General features: G+C 43.3%; 1 protein-coding gene across 4 annotated transcripts in view; it reads left to right on the top strand.

Moving 5' to 3' along the window:
• The window catches only part of Mapk10 (mitogen-activated protein kinase 10), a 270635-nt gene extending 257144 nt beyond the window's left edge, over positions 1 to 13491 (top strand). For 3 of the 4 annotated variants that reach the window (XM_032915826.1, XM_032915828.1, XM_032915827.1), the window contains 3 exons: positions 3814 to 3877; positions 5594 to 5671; positions 12492 to 13491. In XM_032915826.1, coding sequence (XP_032771717.1) covers positions 3814 to 3877; positions 5594 to 5671; positions 12492 to 12634 — 285 coding nt within the window. In that variant the 3' untranslated portion in view covers positions 12635 to 13491. Of the gene's footprint in view, positions 1 to 3813; positions 3878 to 5593; positions 5672 to 12486 lie in introns of all 4 variants that reach the window. The other variant, XM_032915829.1, reaches the window with a different exon arrangement.
• Positions 13492 to 14117: the final 626 nt, after the last annotated feature.

Here is a 14117-nt window from a genome sequence, read left to right as displayed (position 1 = left end):
TGTATGACACGTGCTTATGGGTGTCCACGGGGCCAGAGCAGATGTTAGATCCCCTGGAGACAGAGTCAGAGGTGATCCTGAGCCATCTGCCATGGTGCTGGGAACTGAACTTGAGTCCTGTGGAAGAGCAGTCATCTCTCTGAACCACTGATTCCGCTACTTCTCCAACCCTGAGTTTTACATCCTGTTGAAAGATTGGAAGAAAATGTTGACATCATCCTGGAGAAGCAAAACTTACAGCTGCAGTAGTTTAAACTTGAGTTATGGAAAAACATTGAAATGCAAATCACTTATTCGTCAATTCATCATGAAATTATATCCATCAGATCTCTAACACAGCATCTTCAACACCCCAATTTATCTTCCAATTCATTCTACTTAGTACAGTGAAGGTAGGAACGCTTACTAATAACCAAAGAGGCGATGAGCATCAAGGGGCATTGTTTGTTTTTTGGCAAAGCGGGAAATGTGGTCATTTTGTTGACTATGCATCTATGCTTTTTTAAAATATAATTTATTTTAGAATAAATTCCATTTGACCTGAATAATTCTTTACCAAAAGTAATTGTTCTTTTTTTTGGATAAAATTGTATCATTTATTAGTCATGAAACTTTAAGTTATGTATTTGAAAATTCACTGCAGTTTCTCTATTCTGAGGACTGTTAAGGTGTGTATAGACGGTCTAGATAATTATGGCTTCTCAGGAAATAAAAGTGCCTTAACCTAGAAAGATAATAGTAATATCCAGTCATTAACCTCTCAAAGATAATGGACAGAGTATAAGTGAGACGATTACATTGTATGCTTTTCCTGTTACCCATGTTCAGTGTTGGTGCTGAAGATACTTTAGTATAATTTGCAACATTTTAGATGCTGTTGCATATTTAACAACATTTTTCTGTACATGGTAGTGGTTTCGAAGGCTGAAAAACTCTCTAAGTGTGAGCATGTTGAGTTTGGTCATCAAATTATTCAATTTCGAAATTTCATTCTTAGGCATAATAGATGTTGAGTATCAGCCTTGGTTTCTTGTGTCTTGTTGGTATGATAAAATATTTTGACAGGAGCCACTTAAGTGTTTATTTTGGCTTCTAGTTCAAGGGCACAGGCCATCCCAGTTGAAGGTCAAGGTACCAGAAGCCTGGAGAAGCCTGTTACAGTGTTAGCTCCCTCAGGAACAGGGTCAACGGATGCATGCTAATTTCAGCTTTCTTTCTTCATTTGATGCAGGCCAGAATCCCCTCCCAGGGGAGGGTCCTACCGACAATTAAGATGGGTCTTTCTCTTCAAGATAATTCCCTATGGAAGGGCACGATGCCCATCACCCCAGGTGATTCCATACCCTAGCACCGACCATCACACAGTCTAAGTTTTGAATTAATGAACTTAAGAGATTAATAAATGAATGATAATATTTACAGTGAAGCTGTAACTCTCCACAACGCACCCATGTTTCTTTACTCTTGTTCCTAATTTCTTTACATTTTAGGAGTTTACCTACCAAAGGAAAATCCTTCCCACTTCCTGAGGAGGGGAAAGAGAATACCTCACTAACCAGAACAGCAAACATTTCCTCCACACGTGAAGAAAGGGAGGGCTTCTATGAAGCATCATGTGCTAATGACTGCTTCTGGAGGACCGGTGTATGAGTGTGTATGTTTGGCGTTACTCTCTTTCGATTATTGGCCAAAAACTCTTTTATACTGACATTTAGGCAATGTGTTTATCTGAATGCACCCTTCCACTGTAGGCGACATTAGTTTCCTCTCTTCGGGAAAACCTCAAATCAAAACAAAAACCCAACAGAACTCTTTAAAAACAAAACAAAATGAAACAAAACAAAACACCCGGGAACTCATGTCAGAATGGTAACTATAAACACACAAGTGCTTAAAACACCCCTGTTGGTTTATTGAAAGCAAAAAATCCCTGACTTAGCATTTCGCTACTCTTTGTAGTTTGAGGTTAGAATCTGTGCTTAATGCTTTGGACACCAGCAACATCTGCCTGCTGAGGCTCCAAGGAAAGCCTCCCCAAAATAGCTTTTTTGCGGAAAATGGCATTTATGAACTTTGGCAGAAACTATTCTCTTAAGTCATGTTCAATTTTGAAACTTGAATGGAAAAATCTCATCTGTGGGAGAGCCAGCACACAGCATTCTGAGCTCAGTCTTTTCTTAAAGGACTAAAGCTGCCCGGCGAGCACAGAACTCTCGTGGCTCCAAACCTTTGCGCATGCTCTTGCGGGCTTCCGGCTTGAACAGGGACCTAAAACAGCTCCAGACATTCCAGGGGAGAGGCGGGGCAGCAGACAGTCTGCCACGTGGCGAAATACTTCTTCAAATCCAGACTTTGCGTTGCGTAGTTTACTTTAAGAATAGTCTCATCAATATTCAAAAATAGCTCCAATGGAAGCTCTTTAGAGTTTGAAGGAGAAGATCTTTCCTCAGTCAGGTATCACTTCAGGGCTTGATTGTCTAGTCTTTTGACTCTGCATGGCCAACAGCATCTAGGGGTGCTCCCTAGCGATCTGGGATGGAGCCCAGGCCGCAGTGTTCTGACCACTGAGCAGCACTATCGAAACAACCACAAAGGCCCACTCTGGTTCTGGTGGTGTCTCAAGGGCCACTAAACCTTCACAGAAGCAAGTGTGTGCGAAAGTCGTCATAAAAGCCTTCCTTAACAGAGCACCCCCCCTTTTAAATCCACCTTCTAATGGGTGTGATTTCCTCTGATTGTGTAACTCTTCAAGTTTCTCAAAACAAAACAAAACAACAACAAAAACAAACAAACAAAAATCCCAAAACAAATGAAAAAAAGCCATCGCTTTTAGAGTACTGGGCAAGGACAGACTCTAGATTTCCTGCTCTCGTGCTAACAGAAACACTGTAATTCCTGCCGGTACCTGTCTGTTCCTCTTGCTCACCATCCTTCCACCTTCTGCTCAAAGTCTTCCACCTTCTGCCGATGATGTGCTCTTCCAAGGTTTGCTTGCCTTTTCTGTGTCGCTTAAGCCAGAGCTCTCTAGCTAATACAGCAGACTTCAACAAAGTCATGTTTTAGAAACAAAAGCTCAGATGTCTGTATGGAAACTGCCATCCGGGGAGGCGTGGGGCTTTGTGGAAACCTGCCTGTCATGTGTGATCTCCAGATAGGAAGAATGGTCACTGTATTAAATCAAGTGGAAGTATCCTTCTCAGAGAATGCAACCCAGGGGTTATTCAGGGGTCATGGTGACCACCTTCTAAGTAAACTGGAAATTGCTTCTGCCTGGAGGGACAGAGTAAAACCATTTCAACACCGCGTGTCAAGCTATGTCTAAAGCATGTTAAAATGTTTCAAGGAAGTGAAAGGTTAATTTAATCTGAATTTTTCTTTGCAGTATGGACTCATGCTATATTTCCCTGAGCAACAGTGAGTCTTTAGAATAGGTTGCAAATGAAACAAAGGTCTACGGATGTGACAGAGTTTGGGCACAGGCCATGTGAGCAGAGAACATAACTCTGGTTCTTTGAACACAATGTGTAGTCTAGCCACTTGTCCTTCTGTGGGGATCCTGATGAAGATGATGCTGGAAAATGAGATTTCAGGGTATGAGTTCTGCCGTCTTATTAGAAAGCCGGCTATGAGTAAATCCTTCCATGGGATTGGAGGAGGGGAGATTTAACCATTGAGGTCCTACAATCTCCCAAACTTATATAAGGCTGTGGTCACCACCAGGACCAGTGAGTGGCGAGGCGGGTCCACAAGTCATCAGAGTGCAACCGTGTTTGGATGGAGTGTCGTAAAGCAATGTTTGTTTTCGTTCTGCAGCCTCCGCCTCAGATATATGACAAGCAACTGGATGAAAGGGAGCACACCATCGAAGAATGGAAAGGTGACCGCGCCATGATAATATGTGCACTTGCTTGACTGGAATGCAGAATACAGAAATGGTCCTACTGTGCTATGCTAATATGTACATTTGCTTGACTGGAGCTCAGAATATAGAAACGATCCTACCATTTATGATATATATATATATATATACATATATATATATATACATATATATGGTCTGAGATTAGTCTCTAGTGCTGCAAAAAATAAATGAAATACAAATGGGAACCTATTTTGAATTTTCCCAAAGCTTATCTGCATTTATGTTAATAGAAATGCTATATTTGCTTAAAAATAAAAAGAATTAATTATGGAAACCTTTGTAAATTTGATAACCAGAGCGTTTGTTGTGGGGTCAAACTCCATTTGAATACTTACAAATTGAAGTCCTATGTTGCTCTGTAAAATTAAAATTAAGTGTGAGGGCTACACTGATAGATCTTCAGGGAGAATTCTGTTCCTCCAAACCCCCATTTAACCCTGAACCCACATGTGGAAGGAGAGAGCCTACTTCTAGAAGTTGTTCCCTGACCATGCCTCCCTCTCCTGAATAAACAAAATGTAATTTAAAATTAAATGTAATTTGAAATGTACTTTTAAAATTTTAAATTAACTATAGTTAACATATAAATTTACACAACTTAAAAATTTGAGAGTTTAGGGAGAATACATGTGACCCCAAAAGGCTCATTCTTCCTCTCAATAAAAATAAATTAGTCAGTACATCGATCTGTTTTTCTTTTCAGTAAAATTTATCCAAACTCATACTATAGCTTCAAAATTATACTTATGCTCAAACAAAATAGAGAAACGAATTAAACCTACAAAGAATTGTTAGACTAATTCAATTAACTACATAGAAGAACAGATTTAAAGAATTCAAATACAGATGGTGTCACACGATCAAGTTAAAATGAACAGAAACATAAAAGTAAGGACATTTTGGGTGACTTTTAAAGAATGTATCCTACAAGCTGGGAAAAGGAGAGGATGCAAGGAAAAGTGAAACGTTAGAAATAAGCCAAGGATGTCACAAAGAGAGTCCACTGCTCAGTGGACATAAGCAATAGGTGGGATTGAATGATGTTTAGTTAAGAGTGGGAATGAATGATGTTTAGTTAAGAGTGGGAATGAATGATGTTTAGCTAAATCCGGCGACAAGAAAATAAAATGGCTGCCAGTCTGGGAATGACCAAAATGACATTTTAATCCTTGGGTTAGTGTTGTGCTTGGGTTCACCAATCCCAGATACAAGTCTGGAAGAAAGATGGTCGTAGAGACAGAAGGTGTAAGGACTGGTTACAATGTAAAGTTCGGAGAGTTTGCATCTAGGAGGTGATTATGAAAGGAGACAAGAGAGAGCATCAAATAGTGAAGCCATTGGCTGGGAACACATTCTAGAAGGAGGGTCATATCCTATCACACACGAGACCTGGGATGAACCCCAATACTGCAAAACCCAAACAACGAATGAATGAATAAACAAGCAAGATTGCTTAAATCCGTAATTGACAGAACGGGAGTGCACCCAGGAGTCTATCACAATCAATTCAGAAAACAGTAACTTACTTACATTATTTAACTTCTGTACCGAGGATCTGCAATCCATTCAATACCACGAAAATGTTATTTCTCCTCAGCCAGTACATGTGCTTGTAGATTAACGGAATCTTTGCTCTTCTGTTCTAATCACATGGACGGTTATTTCTTACAGAACTCATCTACAAGGAAGTAATGAACTCAGAAGAGAAGACTAAGAACGGCGTAGTCAAAGGCCAGCCCTCACCTTCAGGTACTCACTCTCCGTGAATAACCAAGAAGACAGTGCTTGTGTTTTCCCTGCCTTGGACGGGTGTGGTCATAGATTATCTCTCTCACGGAGCCTGGGAACAGAGGTCACATGACCATTTCCCTATATTACAATGTTTTTTTTTTTTTCAAACCATGCATTCATGGTAACTGTGGTTCTATAAACCAGCGGGGTGGTGGTGTCTATTTTTAAATAATACTTTTATTTTTGAGACCATAATATAATTACAATATTTTTCCCTTCCTTTCCTCCCTCCAAAAATTCCCATGTATCACTCATTTTTTTCAAGTTCATGGCCTCTTTTTTCATTGATTGTTATTATATGCTTGCTTTTGTGTGTGTGTGTGTGTGTGTGTGTGTGTGTGTGTGTGTGTGTGTGTATTCCCAAATATAATCAGCTCAGCATGAGTGATGTTACTTTTATGTACATGTTCAGGACCGACCATTTGGGATCAGATAACCAGTTGTGCTCTTCTCTTTTCTCCTGCTCAGCATTCCGAGGTTGCCTAATGGTTGAGGCCTCGTGGGATTTCCTTGTCCACTTTGGCATGTCTGTTGTCCTTGTTCAGTTCATGCTCAGGAAGCCATGTTGCTCAGGTGGTAACGGCTGACATTACTAATGACTAGTGACATTACTAGGAGACACAGTCTCACAGGAAATTCCCTGATTCACTGGCTTTGACAGTCTCTCCACCCCGCCTTCTGTATGATTCCCTGAGCCTTAGGTGGGTCGACCTTGTTCTGCAGATGTACCTGTTGGGACTGGGCTCCACAACAATGTGACCGGTTGTGATTTCCTGTAATGGCTTCTACTTCTTGCAAAGAGAAGCTTCCTTGATGAGGAGTGAGGACCCTACTTCTCTGTGGGTGTAAGGACAAATGTTTAGAGTACAGTCAGGGATTGTGCTGGCTTTATAAAGGAGAAGCTGTAGGTTTTTCCTCCAGCATCTATGAGTTCACTAGCCCCGGGTAGTTGTCTACATTGTCAATACTAGGGAAGATGTCTTTCTTGTTGGGTAGGTGTCAAGTCCAATTGGATAGCTGTTGCTTACCACCAAAGTATACACACACACTACTTGACCCTTAGTGTTGCTCTGCCAAGAGGACCATTGTTATGGTTCATTAGCGTCACAGCCGAGCAGGTCTATTGGTTGCTTTCATTTTTCATTAGGTACCATGAAAGCTGGTCCTCAGACAGGGCATTCAGGTCAGTTCTAGCTTGGTGGGACCTGGACCTGGGTGTGTCTGGACTGCATCATGTCTTCAGCAATAGGGACTTATCATCCATCTCTGACAGGCAGCTAAGGGCAGTAGATTGCAATACCCTGTAATAGGGAACTGATTTGGACAACCATGACCAGAAACTCTTCTCATACCTGGTGTTGTGTTTTTTGTCTGGTGGTCTTAGGCTCTTTGGAGGGATCATTGTTAGCCTAGATGAGAAAATTTCATTTAAATCGTATGTGTATGTTTATGGATAGGCTCGTGCGTATTAGGGTTTTTTTTTTTAGGTAGGTAGCTAATAGTTTAATTTGTTATGACTTTTTTTTTAATAATATCCCTGCTGTTATTTTACCCACCTTCTGTATTTATCTCCTTCCCCTCTCCATAATTAGGTGACCCCATCTCCATTTTCCCATCAGATCACTAATACCCCATTTCCCCCCCTCTCTATTGCTCCCCAACCCCTCCCCTCAACGGTCCCTTTGTTCCTTGTTTCTTCAGTTGTTCAAGGCTTCGTATTCACATCTGAATAGTTGACGCCAGGAGCCTCTGGTGAGAGAACGTGAGTCAGGGTGACCTTGCTCATCACGATCTTTGCTCATTCCACACAGTACCTGCAGCACCCAGGTTTCGTTTCCCTTTACAGCTGAGTAGCACCCCGTCATGTGTATGGAACATGGTTTCATCAGAGGACATTAGGTTGTTTCTATTTCTTAGCTGTTGCAGCACAATGAACGGAAGATGCCAATGAACTCACATGACATGAGCCCATCAAGGGTAAATGGTACTGAGCAAAACGTTGATACTCTGGACCACTAGGCTAATGTAGAGGACAGGGATGCGTCCCTCCAGGTGCAGCCCCTTCTCTCATTCATTTTCAGTGTTAGACTCTCCACATCAGGAGTGACAACAGCATGATTATTGTCTTAGTTACGGTTTTAGTACTATGAACAGACAGCATGACCAAGGCAAGTCTTATAAAGGACATTTAATTGGAGTTGGCTTACAGGTTCAGAGGTTCAGTCCATTATCATCAGGGCTGGATTATGGCAGCATCCAGGCAGGCACGGTGCAGGAGGAGCTAAGAGTTCTACATCTTCATCTGAAGGCTGCAAGCAGAATACTGACTTCCATGCAGCTAGGATGAGGGTCGTAAAGCCCACACCCACAGTGACACACCTACTCCGACAAGGCCACACCCACTCCAACAAGGCCACACCCACTCCAACAAGGCCACACCCACTCTAACAAGGCCACACCTACTCCAACAAGGCCACACCTACTCCAACAAGGCCACACCTCCTCCAACAAGGCCACACCTACTCCAACAAGGCCACACCCACTCCAACAAGGCCACACCTACTCCAACAAGGCCACACCTCCTAATAGTGCCACTCCCTGGGCCAAGCATATTCCAACCATGACAGTTATGTACTACTAACATGGCTCTGATTAAAGCCGGTGTGGGAAAGCTTCAGCTTGTTCCTTGCAGAGTTTGGCTCACCTCCGCATCGGTATAGGTTGGGCTGATCACGTACTTGAGGATCACCTGAGATATCCCCTTGTCTGTGTTAATGCCGTACATTCTTTTCCTTCACTCCTAGGATATAAAGATAAAGAGTTTCATAAGAGGTAATTGTTTAGCTTCAGCTGTAACCTGCATTCAGCCTCATGGTGGCAAGAGTGGAGGCAGGAAATGACGATTTAAGAGAAGAAATAAATTGAAAGTCTTCCTTTTAAAGTATGTTTCCCACATGGGAAAGGATGTAGGACGCATTAATTAATTAATTAATTAGAATTAATTAATTGGCATCCATAGCCACCGTGCTACCCAGACAGACACAGTTCAGCCATTACCTGCTCTTCTCACTAACAGATTTCAGACAGTGTCAAATTTTATCCCAAGTTTCCTTTGTCTTAGAGAGAGTGAATTAGGAACTTTGTCACCGTGGCCAAAACGTACCTTACGAGTGAAGAAGGGTTTGTTTCTCCTCATGGCTTCACAGAAGTTCATCAAGGCAGAAACACAGTGGCAGAGTAGAGCTGCTCACACCGTGGAAGGTCAGGAAAAGAGAAACAGAGTGGTATCACTCTTGATATTTTTCATTTTTCATCTTATTCTGGCCCAGGGGTTGGTCCCACCCACAGTCAGATGAGTCTTCACCACTCAGTTCCTCCCCTGGAAATGGCCTCCCATGCATACCCAGAGGTGTGCCTTCAACACCCTAACTCAGTTCCAAACCAGGCATCTTGACAATGAAGATAACTATTGCAAGTCCATGTGTATACACTTGACAACCAAGTGTATCATTGTGAATGTGAACATTCCCCCTCTGCACCCAGAAAAGGCTCACGTCCATTTCACAGTGCAAAGCACATTCATTTCATCTTCAAATGGCCCTCAAATCTTAATGGGTCCATTAATTTTTAAAAATGTAAGCCCAGATCGCTACAGATTCAAGGCAGTCTCTTAGTTTTGAGCCTGTGCAAAAGCACATGCTTACAGCCACACTGAGAGGAGAACCTCAGTATCCAGGTTATTCTAGATCCATCTAGGTTAGCTGTGAAGTTAATTAACCATCTTCATTGGTTGAAATGAAGAGATGATAGGGAATTGATTGCCATCCCCCCCCCCCGCCCTTCCTTCTTGGTCATTTTAGGATCTGGATTGATGCAAGTCTGCAGAAGGTGTGGGCTAGACTCATGCTCTGTCTGCAGCGTAGGAAGGAACTCACAGGCAGAATCTGACAGACTTAGGGCATTCCTCGTTGAGGGAGAAAGGATCTCTGAGAGGTTCCATAATCACCATCATATGATCATCATCACATGCTTGCCCACAGTCATTGGGAAGAAGTAGCAATATGCACCAGAGAATCTCCTCACAGCTCAGGCTGGCTGGACACTGGTTTGCAGAACCTATTTTTAGCGATCTTTACCTCAGTATATGTCCTTTCCACACACATTGTACAAGAAGAGTTTTCGTGCTTTCCCTCAAATAAGATCTTTCTCTGTGCACTTACTACAGGCTCTTGTGCTGAAAACACACGGTGCTTTTCTTATTATCTGTCATTTATTACAAGCCCACTGGGACTACTGTGTATGTTCATCTTCGTGCAGCGCCTAAAGTGCTCTCTTGCTCATTAAAAATTTATTCCTTGGAAAATTGATACTTAGTTTTTTCTCTCTAAACATATCTTGAGCTATTTCAAAGACAGGACTCAAGACAGGAATATAGTGTTAATACCGGATACAATTCAGCATGTTCTTATACCACAATTATAAACACGTGTCTGCCCTGTTAATCTCCCTGAACGTAAGCAAGCCAGGTTACGAACGTATGCTGTTGCTAGGGTATGTTTTCCGTTTTTCTGATAAGGGCTTGCTGCTTTTAAAAGTGATGGTTTGGTTCACTCATTTTGGAAAGTGTACATCCAAGAAACATTTGTTTTATGGGACTGATTACCTTAGGGTGTGACTCGTTATTTTTAAAGAACACCAGTTAAGTTAACCTGGTGAGACAGTTAAGAACCTTCTAGACCATTCCAACTACCTATAGCGATCGGAAGCTGCCTGGTTTTGCATGCTCCCTAAACTATAGCTAGCAAGCTTAACCCATCTGAAGCTCAATTTTAGAGTTAAAACATTTGATAAATTATATGTATGTATATCGTAAAAGACACAGTTATGTATGATATGTTCACATGTGTCATGTAGAGATTGGGCCACAGCTGGAGCTGGTTCTAGTGAACAACTTTGTACACCTCTTCCCTAATGAGAATATATTGATCTTGGTTTGGTAGCTTGAAAGTAACCAGGGAAGATTTATAGCATGGATGCTGGCAGAACCCATAAAACATACTGATTCCCACCCTGGAGAGCAAAGTGTTAACATTTCACCAGTGTGTCACTGCATGTGTGCACATGTGTGTGCATGCATGTACATGTGTATGCATGTGTGTACATGTGTGTACATGTGTATGCATGTGTACATGTGTGAGCCTGTGTGTACATGTTTGTACATGCAGTAAACTACATTGTTAAGAAGAAGCAGTGACTGAAACGCCTTGCAAAAGTCAGCTCTTTGATATTTTCACGCTATTTTGTTTTAGAAAAAGCTAGGATGAAATACTTTTGTCATACAGGCTCTCTTGCTATTCGTCTATCAAAACACTAGGAATCTGGTATGAGGAGTAATTTAACATGGTTCCTTAGGAACAACATGGCTCTAATGTCAAAACCTATCATAGTATAGCGATGACTTAAAAATGCAGATAGGAAGTTAAGTGTGCACTCAAGGAATAATTTATATTCTGAAGTTTATTGGCAGAATCAGTATATATCAGTAAAAATGCATCTAAACTTCGGGTACATCTGTAAATAGTTGTACTCCGTTCTGCTATCTGATTTTACCTGAGGTTATCTGTTTTTGGTAGCAGCGCCATTTGCTTCCTGAATTGATTTGTAATGTCTGCCAAGGAAAAGCAGGAGTAGGCATCAATTTTGCTCCGAAAGCAGATGTTACAGAGCGTTAGAGCTAGAGCATGTGCAGGAGGCTGCGTGAGCCAGTGCCCCTGTTCCTCCTGAGAAACGAAGCAGAGTAAAGAATGCTTTGGCTCTGTTGTTTCCCAAGTGAGACAATTTTCCTAGGAATTCTTCGTTCTTGTTGGTATTTAGACAGTCACCTCTTCTACAAAGCACGTACTTGCTTTGAACGCACGCTTCGTGTTGACATATCACTTACGCACGAAGAATGTAGGTGACAAATAAAGGCAGTGGGCTGCTTCCAGGCCGCCGAGTTTTGGTTTCTTCCCTTCATTGTTCTCCATGCTAGCAACTCTCAGCCAGTCTTTGCCGAGGGTGCCCTGCCAGAGTTTCAGATACTTGTAGCAGAATGAAAGATGCTTTCAAATTAATAACCCAATATTCTCAGATCCTAAGCAAGCGAGTCTCTTGGAAGGAAACCCGAGCACAGTGGGCATGCTCTGGCCTCTTCTGCTCGCCGTGAGTCGTGGCTTTTCAACACTTTGGTGTTCCGTTTAACGATTACGTAATGCTCTGTGTTTCATGCACTTCCGTTTTCCCAGAGCTGTAGTCAGGACACATTCAGACCACTGGGCTTTGCCTTCGCTCGTTCCTGGGCTGAGACCATCATGCACGCTTCTTTTACTCCCTTCATCGAAAACGCGGGATTAGGCCAGCGCTTTTATGTTCCCTGGATGACTATACAGTCTCTAGGGTCCCACCTAAGGACGCAAATGTCTTGGCTTCACCCAAGCTCAGAAACATTACAACACTCCGGGACTTAGAGGCGGGGCGGGACGAGTGGCGATTTCTACCACAGAGTGAAACTGATAACCATTAGCCTTTGAATAAATGTGACGAGGGACGGGGTTTCTGAATCGTTTCTTCTTGAGTTCCACCCTCAAATTCCGTTTCCTCCGTCAGTTCTACGGAGGTCTGCCGAGTAGAGAGAGGACTCATTTCTTCTCGTTAAGCCCGCCCCCGCACTACTGAAGATCACCAGCACGCGGGTCTGGTTCCAGATTTAGTCATGTTGGTCTTCATTCTCTTAGCACAGGTGCAGCAGTGAACAGCAGCGAGAGTCTCCCTCCATCTTCGTCCGTCAACGACATCTCCTCCATGTCCACCGACCAGACCCTCGCATCCGACACTGACAGCAGCCTGGAAGCCTCGGCGGGACCGCTGGGTTGTTGCAGGTGACTAGCCGCCTGCCTGCGAAACCCAGCGTTCTTCAGGAGATGACGCCATGATAGAACACAGCGCACATGCACACACACAGAGCTTGCACGCACGCACACACACACACACACACACACACACACGCACGCACGCACGCACGCACGCACACACACACACACACACACACACGCACGCACGCACAAATGCACTCACGCAATGTCAAGAAAAAAAAAAGTAGCGAGAGAGAGAGAGAGAGAGCCAAAGTAAAACTAAGTTAAATCTTTCTGCGTGCTTCTCCAGAGTTCTGTATCGCAGCTGAGCTGAAATGTATACTTAACTTCTAGTCACGCTCGCGCGCTCGCTTTGGTCTCCCTCCGGCAGTGCTTACTACACAAGACAAACCAGACACAATTAGAGAAGCCTTTCCCTAAAGTGTAACTTAAGTGGCTGCAGAACCAGCAACCTGTAACCGCCCTTCAAATGGCATGAGGAGGTGGGCACCGGCCCCGCCCAGCATGTGTGTGTCTCTATCTCGCGTCTACCTGCTCCTTTCGGCCTAGTCAGATGGGTGTAGATACAGACCCGCATGTGTCTGTATGCAAACGGCACCTAGAGATGCTCCTGTCAGTGTCCTCAAGGCTCCAACAAGACGCGCACCGGGCTACCACATGGTCCCTGTCATGTGACCTATTACTCTGACATAAATCCATCTGTAATATATTGCCAGTATATAAGCCGTTTAGTTTGTCAATTGATTAAGCTGTATGTCTTATAAGAGACTATGTAAAGGGGGAATATGGAGGAGTGAACTCTCAGACCCTTGAAGATGTAGCTTCCGGATTTGAACCGATTAAATGGCACCTGTATACCGATTTGTAGAAAGGACATATGTGATACTTACATCCAGTGTGGGGGAGGGAGGGAGGGAGCGATAGCTCTCGGGCGCTTAGGAGTTGGCCTTTAGGTAGGAGCTGTCAGTCAAATCAAGGGCGCTTTCTCTGGAAGTCACTAGGTGGCGGGGACCTGAGCATATTGCTACAGTGTAGACTAAACAGAAGGGAAATCACTGCCCAGGTGCTGGGGGATACCACATCCGTGCTCCAAACACTGGACACTGTTGTTTATTTTTTAAATCACGTGTCAAAGGAGAAAGTTGCTGGAGCAAGGGGGAGGCAGCCGGGCAAGATCATTGTGCCCACAGCCGGTGGTAAAAGCCCTTTTCTGAAACACAGCGGCGTGACCGTCGTTCGATCTCCTTCAGAGAAGATATCCCTACCTGGGCCAATGTGAGATGGTGGGGTATGTTTGCCATGTGTGAGCTGCTTCCCAGAGTCCTCCCCTACTGATGATGCTTCATTTCCTGTTCTGGAATAGGGTGGAATAAATAAAAAGTAAAATCCCCCAAAGCACAGGGCGATCTTCAGGATAGCATCCACAAGCATTCTTCATGGACTCTGTTGTCCCTCAGAGGGCTTCTCCAGGTCCCTGGATGTGACTGATGTCT

Source organism: Rattus rattus, chromosome 11 (genome assembly GCF_011064425.1).
Source record: "Rattus rattus isolate New Zealand chromosome 11, Rrattus_CSIRO_v1, whole genome shotgun sequence".
In the NCBI taxonomy this organism is placed as follows: domain Eukaryota; kingdom Metazoa; phylum Chordata; class Mammalia; order Rodentia; family Muridae; genus Rattus; species Rattus rattus.
This window is presented reverse-complemented; position numbering and strand designations above follow the sequence as displayed.